Below are 21,324 nucleotides of genomic sequence, written 5' to 3' on the forward strand. Positions count from 1 at the left end.
GACATTCCACGCCACGCATCCTGGCTCCCGAGTTGCCAGCAGATAAAAATCTGGCGTGGCCAAGCTGCTAGTGTTCACGTCTGAGCAGTTCCGGCCGTGTTGGACAGCCGTGGGCAGTCTGGCACTTCCCCGGGCTTTCTGAGGACATGGGGTGTGGCGCTGTCCCTGGCTTTGGATGCCTGGAGAAAACTGGCCTATCATGTTAGTAAGCAAAGCACCGGGCGCCGCGGCAGGCAGAAGGTGACCCGTGGCAACCAAATGGCATTTCTTTTGGGCACCGGGGAGGGGCGGTGTCTGTGGTGTACCAGCCAGCATGGATTTCTCATGCTGTGTGAAGAGCCACTGGAGAAATGGGAACGCACCCAGGGCTAGCCATTTGGGGAACTGAAATGTCAGAGACATCTACAGCCTACCACTCTTCTATTCCCCTCCACCCACCCATTGTCTTCCCAACTTCCGTGGTAGTGGAACTCGACCTTCATCAAGGAGATGTGAGTTATGGTCTTTATCCCTCCTGTGTGAATTCTCATGGCTTTTTCTATGGTCCTGGGGCTTGAACTCAAGGCCTTGAACGGTAGCTTAGCTTTTATTTTGCTTAAAGCCAGTGCTCTTCAGCTTTTTGGTGATTCATTGGAGAGAAGAGTCTCATGGACTGCCTGCCCAGGCTGGTTTTGGACTGCGCTCCTCAGACCTCAGCTGCCTGAGTAGCAGGTGTGAGCCATTGGTGCCTGGTTTATAAATAAAGTTTTACTGGAACACAACTGAGCCTGCTCATTTACACTCTATCTGTGGCTGCTCTTTATGTTGTGGATTGCAAGAGGCTGAAATATCGACTCACAGAGCCTGAAGTATCGACTATCTGGCTCTTTAAGAGCGGGCTGACTCTTGGCATGAGAATGGTTTGTGGCTCAGGGTTAGATCGGCGGCAGCAGCAGGCTGGGAGTCCGGCAGACCTGGGTTTGGATCACAGCCTGCTACCTCCTGGCTGTGAACTCAAGCTGATTCCTGATACTTGCCAAGGGCTCTGCTTCTGTTTGTGTGATACACAGCCACGTATTGACTACATGCGCTGTCCTGCTCTTCCTTGAAACTCAGACTATCAAGGAGCCCAGCGCTTGATGGATGCTGGTTACTGTGATTGAATTGTCTGACTTGTTCAATAGTTTCTTGTGAGTCTAGTCCAGGTGAGTCAGCCCTCTAGGCCATCCTCCTCCTCCTCCTCCTGCTTTTTCCTCCTCCTCCTCCTCCTCTTCCTCCTCCTCCCCTTCCTCTTCTTCCTCTTCTTCCTCTTCTTCCTCCTCCTCCTTCTTCTCCCTTTCTTCTTCTTCTTCTTCCTCCTTCTCTTCCTCTTCTTCTTCCTTTTCTTCTTTTATCCTGGAGTGTGAACCAGGGCTTCATGTGTCAGGGTTTGAGCCATACCTCCAGCCCTGCCTTGCTTTGGTTAATTTCTTGCACAAGCTGGCCTGGATTGTAACCTTTCTATTCAGCTGAGATGACAGGCACCCCCTCCCATGCCTACCTTTTTAATCTGTTGAGAAGGGGTTCTCGTAGACTGTTTTTTGCCCAGGCTGACCTGGACAAAAAAGAACAACCATGCTCTCAATGACAGTCTCATGAGTAGCTGAGATGACAGGTGTGAGCTACCACACTTAGCTTAGGCTTGCACAACTTCTGCCGCCTGGACCAGATGTGACTTAGGAATCAGAAAACAGGAGGAACTCTGGCCCTTGGAGATCAAATCTGAGACATTGGTCCTGCCTGCCTTAGCCTCCCCTCCCTTACCAGGACTGAGAGCGCTCCAGGATTGTGCTGCCTGTCACCAGGCCCAGAGCTGGTGGGCCGGGACGGCCGTGGTAGGCCAGGTCTGCGGTCAGCTCTGTAAATGTGGCTAGGTGCTCGACATGTCTATCCTGCCCTGTTCTGACACCCTGCTTTCTGTCCAGCTGGTGGTCAGAAGACCCCAGAACGGTAGTGTCGATGGGACATAGGGGAAGCAGAGACCACAGAGTCTCCTTTTCTGGTGCCTTCCATCTCCCCTCCCCGATGCCCACATTGGAAATCACTCCGAGGTAAAGCATCCTGCAGAGAGGTGAACAGTCAGAGGAGTTGTGTACAGGCCCCAGGCCTGCAGAGTATGCGTACGGCTGGGTTTGTCCACAGTTGCTCCAAGCCCTCGCTCAGTGATGTACAGAGGGTTGTAGCCAAGGCCTGTGCTGGGCTGTGCCCAGCCTGAGGGAGGGCTGACAGGAGCAGGGTAACCTGCAAAGGATCATGTGTGAAGCCTCAGGATGGCAGCGTGTCTGTGTGCCGAGCCTGGAGCCTGTGGCATGGGCTCTCTGTGCCTCTGTCCTCACCACAGACGAGGGAGTAGATTACAGGTGCGTGCTGAGTACACCTGGTAGCCGTGTGCTGGGTGCCCCCAGGAGTTGTGTACTGAGTACCCCCAGGAGCTGTGTGCTGAGTACCCCCAGGAGTTGTATACTAAGTACTCTTGGGAGCTGTGTGCTGAGTTCTGCTGGTAGCTCTGTACTGAGTACCCCATGACTACTGAGTACCCTCCTAGCTACCATTCAATGCATGTGGCAGAACAGAGGCTCAGCCCCGTCCTGTCCACTCCCGACCCACTGAGTCACTGCCTGCTGGAGGCCAGGTTCCCAGCCCTGTTGTATGCGAGCCCCATCATGCGTGCTTGGACTGCATTGCCAATGCTAAGGGAGCCCAGCACCATCTGAGCCATGGGACGAGTGGGAGAGGGTGCCGTATGAGGTCTGGGGCCTTGACCACTCCTCCCCAGGGCCGCCCCTTATTCCTAGAGCAATCTGAGGGAGGAGGGCTCCTCTGTGTCCCCACCCCCCTTCCGTTTGTAGCCTCCCATCTCATCCCGAGTCATGTCCCCCAGTCCTGAGACGGCTGTTGGCTTTCCCTGGCTTTGAACTCCAGCTGGCGGCCGTGGCCAGGGCCGCGGGTCCCGGGCCAGCAGAACGTGTTTACCTGCATCTGGGTGGCCTCATAGGGAGCCAGTGCTGGCCTCGAGGGCCAGCCCTGAACACGCACCCAGGGGGGCATCACGCTGGGGATTCTGGGAGCCCAGCTCCACCCAGCCCAGCACAGGGGCGGGCCAGAGCAAGGTCACAGTGGAGCCGGGGTCCCGGGACCCCGGCCAGGCTGTGGAATCAGGATGTCAGCTGTCTCCTAGTTGTTATAACGCAGGGCCGGGTCTGTGAGCAGTTCAGGCAACGGCAGGCGTGGGGTCCATGTACTGGCTCCCACATGCCCCTCCTGCCCCGGCCGCTCCCCCCTCCCTTCCATGGGGACCTGCCCTGGGTGTGAACCCACCCACAAGTCAGAGGAGAGAGGGTCAGAGCCTCTGGTTACCCACTTTGCTAGTCTGGTGCTGCCCGCTGCAGGCTAGAGGCTGGCAGGGCCCAAGGGACAGAGCACAGTCGCTCCTACCCACTTCCTTCCCAGAGCTGGCTCCCCCTTCAGGCTCTCTCCTCGGGACAGAGAAAGCCAAAAATGCTCCTGGGGGTCAGCCAGGCGCAGCTGACCTCTGGGAGAGGTGCCCCCCTCCCCATCCTGCCCAAGGCTGAGCCATCTGTGGTACCCCAGTGTGCCAGTGTGAGAGCCAAAGTCTGCCCCGCCCCGGGCTGCGGGCATGCTGGCCCCCAGGCCTGGATTGGTTCCCGTGGGGCTGTGGGGTGGGTAGGAGCAGCGCAGCAGGCACAATCCTCCGTCGGCAGGAAGCGTCCAGAAACAAGGGCTGCCGCATTTACCAGACATTGATGTAACTCCGTTTGCCAAGCTCTGTACCACGTGATCTTCCAACTTCTAGTGCATTTAATTCCCCCCGAGTCTCCTGTCTGCTGAGCCCATTTTCCAGGTGGAGAAATCGAGGCACATGGCATGGTCACTGGTGCCGATGTTGTTGGGAAGCCAAGTGGAGAAGAGATTCGCAAACACACATGGTTGACCAGGGAGGAAAGAGGGTGAATGAACAGAGAATGTGGGAGGAGGGATGAAAGGGCCGGAAGGGGGCAGCCTGTGTATCCTCCTGTCTGTGTCTGGCTCCGGCCTGTGCTTCAGCTCTGGCATTCACACCTGTGTCTAGTATTCACCGGGAGCGCGAGCTCCAGTCCCTGAGGAGTTGGATGATGCGTGTGAGAGAGGATGGCCTGGATTGGAGGCCGGCCTCACCACTTCCTGGCTGTGTACAGGCCTGTGGCTTCCCCTCCTGTCCTCATGACGGTGGGGACAGTCCGGGCCCTGCCCCTGAGGGCCCTGTGAGGGAGGGGCGGGTGTGTGGGAGGGGGAGGGGCCTAGCAAGCTTCTCTCTGTCCGGCTGACTCACGCTCCGCTGTGCCCTGCCCACACCTCAGGACCAGCCAGCCTGGTCGTCAGAGGCAGCTCCTGCCACACGCCCGCCCTGCCTCTACGCCTTTCCCCACAGAGCACCCCCCACACACACTGCTCTGCACACCAACCCCAGCCCACAAGCTTTCTGATCCCCCTTCCTTTCCCTCCTGCCCAAATCTGCACCGGAACCTGAACCCCAGCTCAGGCCCCATGAGCCGTCGGTGGCACCGCTGTCTCTCGTGCCACCCCGGGCCTTGCAGAATGTAGTTACTCGCTCCTTCCCTCTGCCCCCCACCCAGGGCTCTGGGAGTCTGCTCCACCCACTGTGTGTGTGTGTGTGGGGGGAACGTGTGTGCCAAGGGCAGAACCGGAGCAGAGGGTTAATTAAATCACACGGTGAGATTTGTAGAACCCAGGACGCTTCATTAGGCCCTGCGTGAACACGCACACTTGCCCGCCCTGGTCCCCCGAGCGGGCTTATGAGCTGGTGTAATTACAGCTCACGCACGGCCTCATTAGCTCGGAAGGCCTCCGGGAGGCCCAGCCCCGGACTCCACTCACCGTGGGTCTCGGGCTTGGAGCTCGCCAGCCTGCCTGGTGGCACCGGGTTGAGACTCCTGTGAAAACAAGGGCAGCATGGGGCACAGGTTCGTAGATGGGACCCCAGCCGGGCCCGGCTTCCCAGGGCCAGCATTCCCCAAAGCCTCACACAGTAGAGGCAGAAATGGAGATTTCTTCAGACACTTCAGACAGGAGACAAGAAGGTGTGCAGGCCGGTGGAGAATACAAAGTCTTGGCGTGACCACTGAGGTCAGCGGCCTGGATTTTCTTCCTGCTCCGCCCAGCTCCATCCGGGCCTCGGTGAGTCCTGGCCTTGTCCCAACTCAGTGTCCCCAGCTGAGATGTGGGTGGCAGCCTCCAGGCTGTCACAGTCTTAGTTCTGGTGCTCTCTGTGCCTTTCTCCTTTGAACTCAGCGACAAGGAGACTTTGCTGTCCTTCGTCCTCCTTTTCCTACCGCCAGACTCCCAGGAGTGAAATGTGATTGGCTCAGCTCTCTGGGAGACCTGGTGATTAGCTGCTTGCTTACCTTTTGATCCAATCAGCCGAGCCCTCCCAGAGAGTGTGGTAAGGCGTGAAGTCCAGCTTCCCTTGGGGGCTCGTTTGGCATCTGAAGGAGGGACAGCGGTGGTCATGGCTGTTACCACATTAGTGTTTGGCCCCTCCTGATGTCTTTGCTCCCTTTTGGGGGGCCCTGGTCTCATCTATCATTTCATTGGCACTTTTCAATTTACTGTTGTTAGCTAATTTGAGAGCCTATACATCTTATTTTTTGAAATTTCTAATACTGTATTTACCAAAGTTAGAGCTGTACGCGTGCGTGTGAACCCCCACACACAGAAAGTATATTATTGCTTACAACATGTTCTCAGTTGGGCTAGCTGAGCCTCACACTTACACTCAGTCCCGTCATGGCGATTGGAATTGCCATTATACTTTATCTCTGCGTCCCAGGCCTCTAACATCAATGAGGATGACACTGGCGACGAAGTCACCCTAGGGCGACAGCCGTCCCGGGGAGCAGTGAGGCCCCGGCCATGCTGCCGTCCCCAGGCGCTCGGTCAGGCTGCCTTTCCACGCTCACCGGGATGGCATTCGTGTGGGTTTGTAAATGGGGTTTTCAGGGTGTTGTCAGCATGTGACTGGAGACGGCTGCTCCCCTGAGCCGGCCCCGGCCATGGAGAATAGGCTCGCCCCCTTCCCGTGTAGTCACGAGGGAGCCTGGGGACTTTCTCATGGGCCCTGGTGGCCATAAACTGTAGTGAAAGTGCTTGTGTTACTGCATGGTATGGGGCTGCCTTCTGGTCCCCCTCCACCCTCCCCCTAATTTGATGGGGGACCATTCTGCTGCTTATCCATCCTGAGACGTTTGCTCCTCCCCTCACCCCAGTCATTTATTCAGCCAGGTACTTGTTTATGAAACCACTGTCCATGCTTGTAGGAAGCCAGCTCCAAGAAGGTGGGTGGGAGGTGGTGAGAGGCAGGAGGGGATGGGGCTCAGCCCCTTGGTGAATTCCCATTGGGTCTTCTTATCTTTAAATATCACGGGCCTGTGAGAATTCTAGGAGCTCACGAACACAAACCCTTGTGCACTGCTGGAAAGGCACAGGGTTTGCTTAGATGGCACTAGTAGGGCCGGGCGTGGTACTTGTGTGTGGCCTCAGCTCCTTGGGAGGTGGAGATGATCTGGCTTTGGGACCAGCTCAGGCAAAAAGGTGAGATGCCCCATCTCAACAACCAGGCTGAGTAGAGCGTTCATGCCGTCACCTAGCTAGCTAGGGGCGATCAGGTTGGTAACTCATAGTCCAAACAAAGCTGGCCCGTGCCCCATCTGAAAAACAACTATGGGAATAAGGGCTAGGGGGTGTGGCTCAAGTGGTAGAGCTGAGTTGCAAGCCTGAGACCCTGAGTTCAAATCTACTACCCCTCCCTCCCCTAAAAGATGGCGGCGCTGGAAGACTCTGGTCCTGGCTAGACCCGTGCCTGCTGCTCAGCTCACGTGGGCCGCAGGCTGCTCACTCCAGATGAGACACCCCCCATCCGCCCGACACCCTGCATAATAGAGAAAGGCTCTGGTCACCACGAGTGCCGTGCGGGTCAGGAGGGCACGGTCACGCGAGCAGTGGATGATGAGAAGTATTTCCATCCGGTGTGTGGTGAGGAGGGGGTCTGGGCAGAGGTCCTGTAGGGGTCCTCGGAGCAAGGCCGAGGGTTTCCATGTGGTAGCTCCTGCTGCCCAGTAAGGGGGAATTCCCCTCCTCCCACTTTATTTACTTATTTTGGGGCAGGGCTTGTTTTTGTTCTGATCTGGGGGGGACGGGGGGCGGGGGGCGCTGAGATAGGTGCCTTACTACTGAACCAGGCCTTCAGACGTGTTTTTAGATGTGATTGTAGGGTTATGCTTCCTGTCTGGACGCGTGCTCGGTCCTCGACCCGCCTACTTGGGCTTTGTATTGTGGAGGGGATGACAGCGTGCACCACGACCGCCCAGCCTCTCACATGGAGACACAGTTCCCTGGATTGTTTTCTGGAACATGATCCTCCTGATTTGTTTCCCACGTAGGTAGAATGCCAGGCAGGCATCACGTGCCCAGAGTTGATTCTGACCACGTTCCTAGGCAGGTACATTTGCCCTGAGTGTGGCTGGCTTTGCTGCGTCCCCCTGTGTGCCCCCCGCAGACCCCCGCCGCCCGCCCCCCGTGGCCCTGCCTCCCCAGATTGCCCCCACACTGCCCGTTAATTACAGATCCCTGGGCCACACACCAGGCACCCGAACCCTGCCATTTCAATGCCAGTCGCGTCTGAGGGCACTCTGACACGTGCAGGTGTAGGTACACTCCATGAGGTCACTTACAGGGTCCCAGAGGGTGACGAGTGACGCTTGGGTGTTTTGGACGCTGCTCCACCTGTGCATCGTGCCGGTCAGGCGGAGGCCGGGGAGAGGCTTGGCTGTCCAGGCAGGGTCCTGCAAGCCGGAGGGTCGTGCGGCCCTCTGGTCCCCGAGTGAGCACCGCACACATGCTCCCATGTGAGGAGAGCCTCGGGGAGGTCAGGGTGGGTCCTCTCTGTCACCCGGGGCCCTGACCGTAGCTGCCTCACGCCGGGTTTCCCATCAGCCCACTCGGGTGCAGAGAGGACCTTGAAGCATGCTGTCATCTCTTCCGCCCTCTTCCCTTCCTGTTGGAGCAGGAAGGCAGAGGCTGGGCAGCGCTTCTTGTTACTATCACTGCGAAACCCTCTCTCTGCTGTCTTGAGGCCAAATGGTCTCTGGGGCAGTGGGACCTGGCCAGGTCCCGCCCCTTGTAATTGCCCTGGGAGTGACAGGCTGGTGTCCCAATCAGCTGCCCACATGGTGGGAGGGGGCGGGTGCTTCCTGCTGGGTGCACTTATTGAAGTCCCAGTTGCATGGTGCTTCTAGTTACCCTGTGGCTCCTCCTGGCCTTGGCAGAGTGTACTCTAGCCGCCCGCTCCCCTCTGCCTCCCGCCCCCACTGGTTAACGCCCAAGAGCAGGGCCAGGATGGCCGCCCAGCGTTCTCATGCCCGGTGGCTTTCTCTTGGTGCCTGTGGAGGGGCTTTGCCTCCTTCTGTGGCGTGGGTGCTCTGGCTGGGCATGTGTATGCCCCTGTCCACCAGATTCAAAGGCAGTGCCTCCTCCTCCAAGAAGCCACCCTGATTTCGAGGCTGGTCGTCCCATGGCCGAGGGGGCAGGCTCCTGGTAGAACACCCAGGCCACGTGGTGGATGAGCTGGCACAGCACCTGCCAGCGTCACACACTTGCCTGCGGGTGTGAGCAGGAGCCTCCGTTTCATTTGGTGACACAGCAGAGTACGTGTGAGTCCCGGCAGAGTGGCCCAGGCCGAGCCCACCTGTGCAGCGCACCACAACCCTGGGCCTGGCAGGCATTCAGCCTGGGAACCTAGGAGTTCTCATCCATGGAGATGAGATCCATGGAGAGGTCCTCCCCCCACCCCCAGGCTTCGGCGATGGGTCTTACTCAGGGTTGATATCTCAGGAACGGATCCGAGCTCTTTCGTGTTACCTTATTCCCCCACAGTGACCCCATGAGCAAATCCCTCCTCACCTTATCATGAACCTGGTGAGGATGGTAAGGCTCAGAGAGGTCCAAGCACTGGCCCAAAGTCATACAGCTAGCAAGTGATGGATCCAGGATTCCAGCCTGGGCCCCTGACTCGCTGTCCTGCCTGAGGTATGCAGGGGGCCTGTTGGGTACAGTTGGTGTACAGTAAGCACTTACAATATTAGAACCACAAGTCACAGACACCGCTCGGCACGGCCACTCCTGACGGGTGGTGTCTGAGTAGGACATGTTCTACTGGGGGAGCCCCAGGATGGCTGTTGTGGCCCCAGAGCCGCTCGGGGGCGTCGCAGTGGCAGAGGGCTGGCTGTGCGACTCAGAATCGTGCGGAAGAGAGTGGAGGCCTCCAGCCCGGCTTCCGGGCACCGAGGCCGGGGTGCGGAGCCGGGTGAGGCCCCGGTGCTGTTCTGGGCTTTCGGCTCCGCCCTCTGGAGTTCCAGCAGCAGGAGCTGCCCGCGGTGGCCGATCCTGGAGCCACGTGTCACCATCACAGCCGGTGTGTGTGACCACCCGCCACTCAGGGACATGCAGAACGTGAGAGACGAATCCTCAGGCGTGGGGGGCTGTCTGGCGGGGCTGCCGGAGCTGGGATGTGCCTTCCTGGGCAGGTCTGAGCTGCTGGGCGGTGCCTGGCCGTGAGAGCCCCGACCTTCCTGTTAACCAAGCCCAAGACGCGAGCGAGAGCTGGCTGGGAGAGCCAGCTCCTTGCACTAAAACTTCTACTAAGATTAACACCCCTTCCCAAGCATCCCTTGACCAGAGCAACCCCAGAGCTGAGGCTGGGGAGGAGCAGGCCGGCCCGTGGGAGGCTCAAGGCCAATCCTGAGACCTTGGTTCCAGCGCGTCTTTCCTGACTTGAGTTTCTCCTCTGGAGCCTGGGGAATGTGGGAGGATGCTTGGCCAGGAGTGCTGCGTGCATCTGTTACAGGATCCTGTGACCTGGTCACCAGAAGGTCCTTGGCCTCAAGGGAGAAAGGATTCAGGGAGGATTCAGGTCCATTCACGCACAGCCCTCTGGAGGTGGGGAGGAAAGCCAGGCTCTGGAGTGAGCGGCTCCCTTGAGCTCCCCAGACCCCCGGCTCTCATTAAGGGGTCTGTGGACAGGGGGATGGGTTCGCTGTGGAAGATGGGAGGAACTTCCCTAGGCATTGTATCATTAACTCCTCCCGCGTGCGGGCCCGGGCGTTTGGGGCCTTGGACGGTCAGGTTGGGCCTTGTGTGGGTCAGCAGCATCATGGAATGGTCTGCGTGTGCAGACCTGTGGGTCCTCTAGCATCATCTACTTCTTAAAAAAAAAATCTAGATTCTTCATATGAGAAGTGTGAGCTTTGTCTTTCTGAACGTGACTTGTTTTATTTATCATCAGTTTTCTAATACACGACATGATTTCATTCTTCTTTATGGCTAAATAATACTCCCTGGTATGTATAAACCACGTTTTGCCTCTCCCTGATTCTGTAGTTTAGTCTCTACGGGGCACGTGTGTAGGCATGTGTGTTGACTGCATTCCTCTGGGCTGTACCCAGGGTGGTGTAGCCACAGGTACCTTGGAATCTGCCCTGGCCAGGTGGATTTGCGCCAACACTCCTCCCATGCTGTCCCCAGGGACCATGAGTGTGCTTCCCGGAGCCTCAGTTTCCCCATCAGGGCTGAGAACAGTGCCTGCCTTTCCCGTGATCGGAGGTCAGAGGTGCGCAGTATACTTGTAAATGGCACGAAAAGGAAGCCTTGGATGTGGAGCTAGCCTGCTGGCCGCTGGCCTGGCCATCCATAGGGCAGCCACTGGGATGTGGAAGGACGGAGGGGCTCTTCAGAGACGCTTCCTCCATGGCTGTCTGGGGTCCTGGGCTGGTGGTGGAGGAGGAGACCAGGAGAGCGTGGCGCCGGGGGGAGGGGGAAGGCAGGTGGCCGGGTGGTCAAGGCTGTGTGGCTGTAGGGACAGCGTGGGAAGGCCCCGCCCGGGGGCTGAGACGAGGCCAAGCTGGTCCCAGAGCTGGGTAGGAATGGAATTGAACCGGCCCTCTCACCGTGAGGCCCTGCTTTCCCCACACAGTGTGCCGCTGCCTCCGCTCGCCCTCCGCTGGGCCCGGAGCCCGGGACGCCATGGTGGCCACACTCTGTGCGCGTGTGAGCGGCCACGTCCCCTGCAGGGCTGGGTGCACCCAGGGCCCGCTTGGCGCGCCTCTGAGTTCTGGCTGCCCAGGGAAAGGTCTGGCACTCCATGGGGCGCCATAGGTCCTTGCAGAAGAAGTCAACAGCCTCTTGCAAAGCAGTGAAAAATGTCTGCGTGGCCCGGGAGCGGGCTTGTGTCCGGAGCGGAGCGTGGGCCCAGCCAGGCGGGCCCAGGCTCCATAGGCCGCCACAGAAGCTGTCGCGAGGGCTACAGAGGGGAGGGGAGGCAGGGAAGGGGCCGGAGGCTCTGTCCCAATTCAGGTGTCGGCGGGGACAGGGCAGATGCGAGCAGACTGGCCTGACCCCAGGGGTCCGGTGGACACGTAGAGGTGATTAGACCTGAAGGGGCTTCTTCATGTTGTGTTGCGCACCTGCCAGCGGCGGCCTGGGCTGGGAGCATGGGAGTCGGGGGACCCCAGGTGCTGCGAGGCCAGAAGCCAGCCTGGGCCAACCGGCTGGTCCAGACTCAAGCCGTCAGTGCAGATCAGCGTCAGGCCGGCTTTGCCTTCTAGCCGGGGACAGTGCACGGGCAGCTCTGAGGCTAGGAGGGCTGACGTGGCCTGAACCTTGGCAAGGCCGGGTTCCAATCCCACAGCCCCCTCCTCTCCACCCCCCCCCCCCCACACACACACAGCAAACTTCACGGTTGCCCACAGCCTCTTCCCTCGCACTTCAGTCACCTGGCTACTGGAAGATGACGTTCATCAGCGTCATCAGTGTTGTCATTGTACAGACTTGAGGGCGGTGCATGTCTTCTCCCAGGCAGTTCTGTCTCTGCTGCGGTGTGAGCCTGGCCTGTGCAGCTGGCCGCAGCTGGCCCATTCCGGGAATGGCCCGGAAGGGGCAGTGTCTTCCGCAGAAGCCTGTGCTCAGCAGCCTCGGACCAAGGGCGTTCTGAGGCCCCCGCCCCCCCCCCCCATCTCTCTCCTGGGATCTCCAGCCCCTCACCCAGGTTCTGCAGCCTCTCTTCCTGTGTCTTGTTTTTTCCTTGAAGAACAAGGGATCACTGTGGGAAAGCTTGGGTGTGGCCCAAAAGGTAGAATGCCTGCCTAGTGAGCACAAGGCCCCAAGTCCAAACTCCAGTCCTGTCAAAGAAGCAACCGTATGATGCCACTGGAATACTACTCAGCCATGAAAGGGAGCCAATACTGCCGGGAGAGGGAAATGCTTGCGTGAACCTCGAACGCACAAGTGGACTTGCACAGAGGCCAGGCGGACGTGAGAGAGAGGACGGGGTGTGGGGTGCTGTTTATGTGAAGTTTCCTTTTTTTTGTTGTTGTTGTTGGTCATGGGGCTTAAACTCTGGGCCTGGGCACCGTGTCTCAGCTTCAGCTCAAGGCTAGCGCTCTACCACTTGAGCCACAGCATCACTTCCAGTTTTCTGGTGGTTTATTGGAGATAAGAGTCTCACAGACTTTCCTGCCCAGGCTGGCTTTGAACCACGATCCTCATATCCCAGCGTCCTGAGTAGCTAGGATTATAGACGTGAGCCACAGGTACCCGGCAAAGTTTCCTTTCCTTTCTGTGTGAACGAGCAGACTTTCTGTATATCCTTCGTTGTTATTTTATTTTTTGAGGCAGGATCTTGCTATGTATCCCAGGAGTGCCTTGAGCTGATGATCTTCCTTTCTCAGTCTCCCAGGTGCTGGGGTTATGGGCACGGGCTGCCACGCCTGACTCTTAGTATCCTTTTACCCAGTTAAAATTGCAGCTGTTCAGACCACGATTGTGCTTTCTTTATCTATCTGATCGGGGGCAAGGTCCCTCGAACATCTTCTGATCGGGGTCTAGATCCTTGAGTGTCTTTTGCACTGAGCAGGGTTGGTTGGTCTGGCCTTCCTTCCTTCTGCATGTCTGCATATGGTTTGGGATCATATCCTGAGTATACCATGACAGGAAACTAAATAAATTTATTTTATTTTTATCCAACAATTTTCTAACCTGTTCCTAACCTTACCTCCCCCCTCCCGCCCCCCCATCACCTGGGCCCCTGGTAACAGCGGTTCAGACCAGCCTTTTCCCTTGCACATGTAGGTCAGATCGTTCAGTGCCTGGCTCATTTCACATAGCACAATGTCTGCCAGGCCCATCTGTGTGGTTGCAAATAACAGGAGCTCATGCTTTTTAAGGGCTGAATAGTATTCCTTTGCATTCTGTATCGTGTTTTTGAAAGTGGGAGTTTTAGATTCCAGGCCTACAACGTGTCAGCTCTGGCCATGTGCCCCAATATACACACACACAAAAAAAGTCACGCTGAAGAGCAGTGAGAGGAGATTTCTGTACGTGCCCTGACGTCTGAGAAGACAGTGTGTCAGTGCGTCGGTTAGATGGTGCACAAGGAACTCCTGGGTGGCTGCCCGGGAGGGAGCGCTGGCTGCTCGTTGCCAAGTGAATATCACACCAGTCACACGGGCACCAAGGAAGCCTGGCACGGGAGTGACACGCGCGCCCTCAATTGCCTGTTACTGTGGAAACCGCCGGCACTGCTTTGTCTGGTTATGTGGACATTGTGATAATAGCATTATTTTCTCCATCAGTAAAAATAATGTACAAGTTATACACAGTGTAATGTCCTCACCAAATTGTATACTCGTTATTATATATATCATATTCCCATCAAACTTGGGTCCATCAGATAGGTGTTCTTTGTGGATCAGTTATACCCCCAATAAAGCTATTAAAGATGGTTTTTAGAAAACATTCAGAAGAAAGAGTAAAATGGAGAACAGCTATTTCAGTTCCACAACCCTGAAGCGAGCTGTGTTGGTATTTTGAGTCTGCTGCTGCTTTCCCCCGGCCTGTTTATTTAGTGAGGCTGTGATCACTGGTCTATATAATTAAACGCATCTTATGTTCAATTTTATATCCTGTTCCCTCTCCCTTGAGGGGCTTTTGAGGTGAAGTGGCGAGCCCCAGAGCTGTGTGTGGCCCGCTAGCCCGGCAGAGGTGAGGCTCTGGCTTAACTCGGACGCAGCCGGCCTGACACCCAGGCCAGGAGCTCGCGGTGTGGACTGCCCGCTGGTGGGACCCTGGTGGCCCTGCCCCGCTGCTCTCCTTCCCGCATCCGGAGCCAGGGAGGGACGCAGCCAGCCATCACCCGGCACGTCACCCTTCCTCCTCCCCCTCTGGGGTGGCCGGCCGAGCCTTCCCCCGCGTGGCTCAGCCTGCACGGCCGCCGTGTGGCTCTGTGGTACAAGAGAAAAAAGAAACGGCGGCACAGTGCGCCGATGCCTGTAGCATGCCCAGCGCGTTCAGGCACCGGTGGGGTTGTGAAGTGCAGCCATGGGAGCCAGGCATTGAGTGTCTGAGCTTCCTTCCCCGCTGCGGAGACTGACAGTGAAAGGGCTTGGAAAGCCGGGGGGGGGGTTGGGCCACTCTGAGGGGCGCGGGGTGTGGGTGCTGGGCCAGAGGGGTGGCGGGTGCCCACGGCAGGCAGTAGGTCCGTCTGTGTGCTGGGCGGAGGTCCAAGGGAACCACAGACCGGAGATCCAGGCTGGCTGCGGGCAGAAGCCGGGCCTGCAGAGGCTAGAAGGGGGGGGTGAGGAGGGGGCGCCGCAGGGCAGAAGAGCTGGGGCTGCGCCCGCCGAGCCTGCCCTGGCCTGTGCTGTGCCCGCTCCGGGCTGGGCTTGGCCAGCGGTCCCGGCTCCACCAGAGGCACGAGGCCTGCCTGGGCACGTCCACCCAGCCAAGGCCGAGGTCAGGGCCCACCCTGTGCCCAGCCCTGCGGCCCTCCACGCAGGGCTTGTCTGCCAGCGAGTCTCCACAGGTCAGGAGCGGGAGGCCAGGCGGTCAGAGACAGTCGTTCACCATGAAGCGGGCACCGTGGGCCGTGGTCACACACCGGTGTCCCAGGAGCAGCTGGCGTCCCTCCTTCAGGAGACAGTGGGTGACCCGAGTGCCCAGGCAGCGGGGGAGGGGCTGTGAAGGCGGGTGGGCCGCAGGGACCCTGCCCTGTAGTGGAGGCTCCCATGGTGGGGGGGCAGGGAGGCCAAGTGGGGGTCAAGGCAACTGGGGCCTCCTCAGCCCTGCAGAGGCCGCCTGCCTTTCCTAGAGGTCAAAATAATGGAGGAGGTAGGGTTGGTGGAATTCCAGCTTGGAGTCTCTAGATAAACCTCCACCCTACTGTCTGTCTGTCTGGCTGGCTGGCTGGCTGTCAGTCAGGGAGGATAGAGGATGGGTGGGGTGGGGTGCTATGCTCTTTTCTGGTCCCTTGGTAGGAGTGTCACTGCTGTGGTTGGTTTGAAAATAAATCCAAACTCAAGTGCCAGTGGCTCATGCCCATAATTCCAGCAACTCAGATGGCGGAGATTTGAGGATGATGCAGAGGTCAGAGGTCATCCCATTCTTGGATGGGGGGGGTGCTGCTCTGATCTGCCAGCGATGGCTACTTGGACATATGCAGATAGTGTTCTAGCACTTTCTACATTTCCAGATATGTTAGAAATGACTTGTATAGAAGCACTTCATTCTCCAGGCATTAAGAATAAATGCAAGTTAGAAATAAAGTTCTGCCTTGCGGTTCGGGGCAAGCTTGTGGATGGGGTTTGGGGCCGGCCTTGGCTGGCGAGCTGGGGCTCTGGAAGAGCCATCCTGTTCCTGCGGCCCCATCCTCCTCCTGCCTGTTGCAGCCCCTGGAATGTTCGGGCCGGTTGTCTCTGTGACTCGAGTCCCAGAATGTTGGCATGGAAGGGGGTTCCCGTGTTCCCGTGCCAGGACTGGACCTGGGGATGGGGGTGTCAGTCCTCTCCAAGTCCATGCCCATGCAGGAGAACCAGCCCTGGGTGTCTGGGACCCCAGGTACCTGGCAGCCCTTTCAGAAAGGTCCTGGATGCCGGGGTCACAGGGGCTGGAAGGGGGCAGGGGGAGCAGCATGCGGAGCTGAGGGCTCAGCCTTCTGGGGTGCAGGCCGGGAGGGGTCCCAGAGGCCTGCCTGTGGGTGAGCTCGGGGCGTCACCCGACAGGACTGGGCATCTGGCTCTAATGGGTGGGGGGGGTCTCATTCGTCAACAGCCGTGTTGGGAGGGGCTGGCCTGCCCTGGGCGGCCAGACACCGGGGCCCACTAGACCGCTCAAGGAAGCAGGATGAGGCCCCGCCCGGGTGGCCTCAGGTGTCGCCTCCTGTCCCCTCTCGTCCAGGTACCAGCGTCTGCGGGTGCTGCACTGTTCCCTGCCCTCCGCCCACCATGCATGCTCCCAGGTGGCCTCCCCGGGCGGGCCTCCGGCCCAGCCTCCATCCCAGCTCCACAGAGCTGGGCTCTGTCCAGACAGCTGTAGCTCACTGTGTCTGGGCCCTTGGTCCCTTATGTCTCCTTCCTGAAACGTCCTCCAGGGTGGAGGGGGTGGTGCTCCCTTCCCCTCCCCGAGGCCCCGTCCCTGAGTGAGGCTGAGTTACGGTACAGCCCCACAGACTCATCTGTCTCCCCCAGGGAACCTGCAGTGCTTGGGGGAGGAAAGGAGGGAAAAGGAGGGTGAGGAGTAGCATCTAATCGTGAAGACATACTCCTCACCCCTGGGTCCCCTCCTGCCCACGGCCCCGCAGGGGTGCTGGGCACCGTCTGCTGACCCCTCCCCTCTCTCTCCCCTAGCCGACATCATCTCCACCGTTGAGTTCAACCACACTGGAGAGCTCCTGGCCACAGGTGACAAGGGCGGCCGGGTGGTCATCTTCCAGCGGGAACCAGAGGTATGTAGGGGTGAGGGGGGCTGGCTTGGCAGGGGTGGGTGGGGCAGGGAGGACGGATTCCAAGCTGGGCCTTGGCACTGCCTTCCAGAGCTCTGCCCTGGAGCTGGAGGTAAGCGGGGGGCGGGGGGGGGTGCTGTGGCTGGCTGGTACAGAGGGGAGCCCAGGTCTGCTCACAAAGCCATGCTTGCACCCTGAAACCCCAGAAAAACCTCAGCGCAGCCAGAGCCTCCCTTAAACCTTCCTGTGCCTGGGTGGCTGTAGAAAGGGGGCGATCAAGGCCTCTCCTGCCTGGCTCCTGAAGGCAGGCTGCAGCTGCCGTGTGGTGGTCAGGCCCAGTCCCCCCCCCCACACACACACACTTCCCAGTCCCTCCCCAGGCCTGCCACTCCACGTCCGAGTGTGCTACTCAGCAGCATCCTGAGGAAAGCGAGAGTGGCCTGGGATTGTTCTGTGCACCTACTGTGCGCAGGCTCCTGGCCAGGTGTTCTGTGCACTATCCTGGCTACTCTCCTCGCTCAGCTCCGGGAGAGGTGGGGATCCCCACACTTGTAGCTATGGAAACAGACCGGTCACCTGCCCGTGCCCAGCAGCCCAGCACGGCAAGCAGCCCCCTGGTCCCTGGCTGTGATGTGTCACACAACACCGTGAAGGACTTCTCTCCGTGAACATGTGCTGGGCTGAAACCAGGGAGAAGGCAGAGGCGGGGAGGGGCGGAGCTGAGCGGAGGGGCGGGGCTGAGCATGGTCCTGGGGCTGTGATTCCCCTCACGGCCACCCCCTGGGGCAGTGGTGCATGTAAGGACACACCCTGGGAGGTGGCTGGCACGGCTGAGGACACAGCACAGCCCTCCTGCTGCCAAATTCAGAGGCAAATTAACTCTGGCAGATCTGTCTGTCCGTCTGTCCCAGTCCTTGGCCTAGAGCTTGATCTCAGGGCCCCAGAGCTGTCTTTTAGCTCTTTCCTTTTTTTTTTTTAAACATTTATTCAAGGCTGGCACTCTACCACTTGGACCACAGCTTCACTTCTGGCTTTTTGCTAGTTAATAGATGGTAGGGGTCTCATGGACTTCCCTGCCCAGGCTGGCTTCAACCATGATCCTCAGATCTCAGTCTCCTACGTCCCTAGGATCACAGGCGTGAGCCACGGGCACCGGGCTTTTCCTTTGGTTTTACCTTCTTCCTTCGGCCCCTCCCCACGACTGTGCTCACGGGAGAGGAAGTAGAATGGAGGCAAAAACATGAGAGAACTGGAATCTTTGCCAGAGCGAGGCAGAGGGCGGAGCCTAAACATAGACACTCTCCGATAATGAACAGGAAAACTTGAAGCTGAGCCTGCGTGGTTGGAGAATTCATTGGTCTCTGCAGTGCAGCTTCACGTTGCCATGGAAACAAACAGCTGGGAAAGCTGTCCCTGAGGCTCACCCTGGACCCAGCACCTTCATATTGGAGGGAGGGACTGTACCGGGGGTGGGGGGGGGCCATACCATAAAGAACTCCGCTGCCTAAGCCCGGATGGCGCCCGGCAGCCCAGTCAGGGGTGCTGTCCTGTCTCGGGTCTGTTGTCGCCGGGTGTCCTGTCCCAGGACTGCATGTGTCTGTCTCCCCTGCAAAGTCAGGCCCCAGCTGGATCCGTGGGTGCCAGGAGCAGGTTAGGGCTGACACAGGCTGGTCAGACCCTCAGCTCTGCCTTCTGTCCTCGATAGTCACAGGTCGCCGTGTGGCCTGTCTCCATGCGGGCTGCGGGCTGCGAATAGGAGAGCCCTGAAGCCTTTGTCAGTGTTCAGCATGGAGTAGTCGCTCAGCAAACCTGAGCTCACTCAGTTGTTTAGCTGCGCTGACGACACGGTGGGCCAGCGAGTCCTGGGTCACGGAGGCATAGCATTCTCCTCGGCCCTGGTGCCTGCCCCCGGTGGCTGGCTGAAAGGCTGTGTCAGACCCTCTGACGGTTTGACCACTGTCCCCTTCCCCTTGCCTGCGCCAGCCTCCGTGGGGCAGTCCTGCAGCTCAGCCGCCTCTTGGTTTCCTTGCAGAGTAAAAATGCACCTCATAGCCAGGGCGAGTACGACGTGTACAGCACTTTCCAGAGTCACGAGCCAGAGTTCGACTATCTCAAGAGCCTGGAGATAGAGGAGAAGATCAACAAGATCAAATGGCTCCCGCAGCAGAATGCGGCTCACTCGCTCCTGTCCACCAATGGTGAGGCCTCATGGTATGCATGCGTGTGCACGCGTGCGCACGTGCATGTGTGTATGAGCATGCATGTACATGTTCATACGTGTATGTGTGTACCCATACAGATGTACACTCGTACAGCAGGACATAGCCCACTCGTTCTTGTCCACTGATGGTGCAGCTGCCTGAGGGGTGTGTGTGTGTGTGTGTGTGAGAGAGAGAGACAGAGACAGAGAGAGGGAGGGAGGGTGGGAGGCAGGGAGGCAGGTAGGCAGGTAGGCAGGTGAGGAACTGGCTCATGTGATCAGGGGAGCCAGTGAGGCTGCAGTCTGTAGCGTAGACCCCTGGCTGGAAGGCAGGGAAGAGCTGCAGTTCACACCTGAAGCCATTTCCTGGCAGCTGGCCTTTGCCCTCTCCCGGCCTTCAGCTGGTTAGATGTGGCCCACTCACATGATGGAAGGTCACCTGCTTACTCCAATCTCAGCTCAAGAGAAAAAACAACAAATAACCCTTCACAGCTGTGTCTGAGATACATCTAACCCAACAGGCGACGCTGACAGTTCACCACCACACCCACTCAGCTTTCTCTTGTGATGTTCTTGGCAGGGTGAGGGCAGATGGGTTGTCCCGGGGCGTCAGACCCTCAGCCCGCGACTGTCACCTTTGGGATCCAACATGAGAAAGGGCTGGAGTAAAGACCAGCTCTGCACACCATGTGCTTGCACACACACACACACACACACACACAGGTGCTGGCACACGCACACGCTGTGTGTAGAACCCACACGGTGGGAGATGTTCCTCATCCAGCGCGGCGTGGGGGTCTCGGGCTTTCCAGTGGGTGCCATTGTGTGGCTGGCTGGAGCCATGCATGCCCTCCGTCCCGGTGGTGGATGACATGTGTTCTTCTCTGTTCTTTTCTTCAAGATAAAACGATAAAGTTATGGAAGATTACCGAGCGAGACAAGCGGCCGGAGGGCTACAACCTGAAGGATGAAGAAGGGAAGCTGAAGGATCTTTCCACAGTGACCTCGTTGCAGGTGGGCACCGACGCCCGGGACCTGCGCCTGGGCTTTGCATTCCTTTTTTTCTTTGAAACCACAGGGGTTTTAAGGCTTGGAGAGCCTTGAGGGTTGGTGTCTGGTGGGGCTGCTTCTGTGGGGCGGCTGTGTCCCCTGCTCCAGGCCTCAGTTTCCTCACCAGAACCCCCGTTTTCCTTGGAGCAGGGTGAGGTCACGGGATCCTGACGTTTTTTTCTACCCCCCAAAACCTGAGGCCCACCCAGGCGCTGGTGGCTTATACCTATAATCCTAGCAGGAGGCTGAGATCTGACGATCATGGTTCAGAACCAGCCTGGGCAGGAAAGTCCACGAGACTCTTATCTCCAACAAACTACTAAAAAAGCAACAGGAGTGGAGCTGTGGCTCAAGTGGTAGAGCGCCAGCCTTGAACAACAACAGCTTCAGGGATCATGCCCTGGACTGCACACACAAAAAGCTGGGGCCCAGAAGGGCACCTTCCACCCCGGCCCTGCTGTCCGACCTGCTTCTTCTCCTCCCCTCCTCCTGCAGGTGCCGGTGCTGAAGCCCATGGATCTGATGGTGGAAGTGAGCCCCCGGAGGATCTTTGCCAACGGCCACACCTACCACATCAACTCCATCTCGGTCAACAGCGACTGCGAGACCTACATGTCCGCGGATGACCTGCGCATCAACCTGTGGCACCTGGCCATCACGGACAGGAGCTTCAGTATCCTTCCCCCCGGCCCCACTGCCGCCCCTCCAGGCCGGAGCCTTCAAATGGCGGGCGGGTTCGACTGTGAGCCGCTCGGCTTGGGGTCTTTGCCTCTGTTTAGCTTCTTAGGGAGAGGCTGCGTACTCTGTGGCTAGGTCCCACATCTGGAATCACATGTCTGCTTAGGAAAACATTTGCGTGTGCGCTGGGACTCTGACTTGAATTGAGGGCCTGGCTGCTCCCTCTTAGCTCTTTTGCTCAAGGCTGGTGCTCTGCTGTGTGAGCCACAGCTCTAGTTCTTCCATTTTGGTGGTTAATTGGCTGGCATTGAACCGTGATCCTTGGGTCTCAGCCTCCTGAGCAACTAGGTACAGCGTCCTAGGCTGGTAAACAGGGCTTCCCCTGGAGGACCTACCCCGCTCCTGCACACTTCAGGAGGAAAGAGGCTCCCTCTGCTGGTCCCCAGACCCCTCCCCTCCCCCAGCACCCTCTGCTGCTGCTCCCCAGACACCCCCTCCCCGTTCTTTGATTCCTTCCGCTCACACATTCCCCCAT

The 21,324-nt window shown here is 58.5% G+C and overlaps 1 protein-coding gene across 7 annotated transcripts in view; it reads left to right on the plus strand.

The window, feature by feature from the left end:
• The window catches only part of LOC138826550 (serine/threonine-protein phosphatase 2A 55 kDa regulatory subunit B gamma isoform), a 56,271-nt gene that overhangs the window by 25,079 nt on the left and 9,868 nt on the right, over positions 1-21,324 (plus strand). For 2 of the 7 annotated variants that reach the window (XM_070021812.1, XM_070021813.1), the window contains exons 2-5: positions 16,767-16,864; positions 18,894-19,059; positions 19,963-20,075; positions 20,607-20,784. In XM_070021812.1, coding sequence (XP_069877913.1) covers positions 16,767-16,864; positions 18,894-19,059; positions 19,963-20,075; positions 20,607-20,784 — 555 coding nt within the window. Of the gene's footprint in view, positions 1-15,848; positions 16,003-16,191; positions 16,318-16,766; positions 16,865-18,893; positions 19,073-19,962; positions 20,076-20,606; positions 20,785-21,324 lie in introns of those variants that run through there. The other 5 variants (XM_070021807.1, XM_070021808.1, XM_070021809.1 and 2 more) reach the window with 5 other exon arrangements.

The sequence above is a fragment of the Dipodomys merriami genome, unplaced genomic scaffold, assembly GCF_024711535.1.
Source record: "Dipodomys merriami isolate MVZ:Mamm:240054 unplaced genomic scaffold, mDipMer1.0.p SCAF_143, whole genome shotgun sequence".
Lineage (NCBI taxonomy): Eukaryota > Metazoa > Chordata > Mammalia > Rodentia > Heteromyidae > Dipodomys > Dipodomys merriami.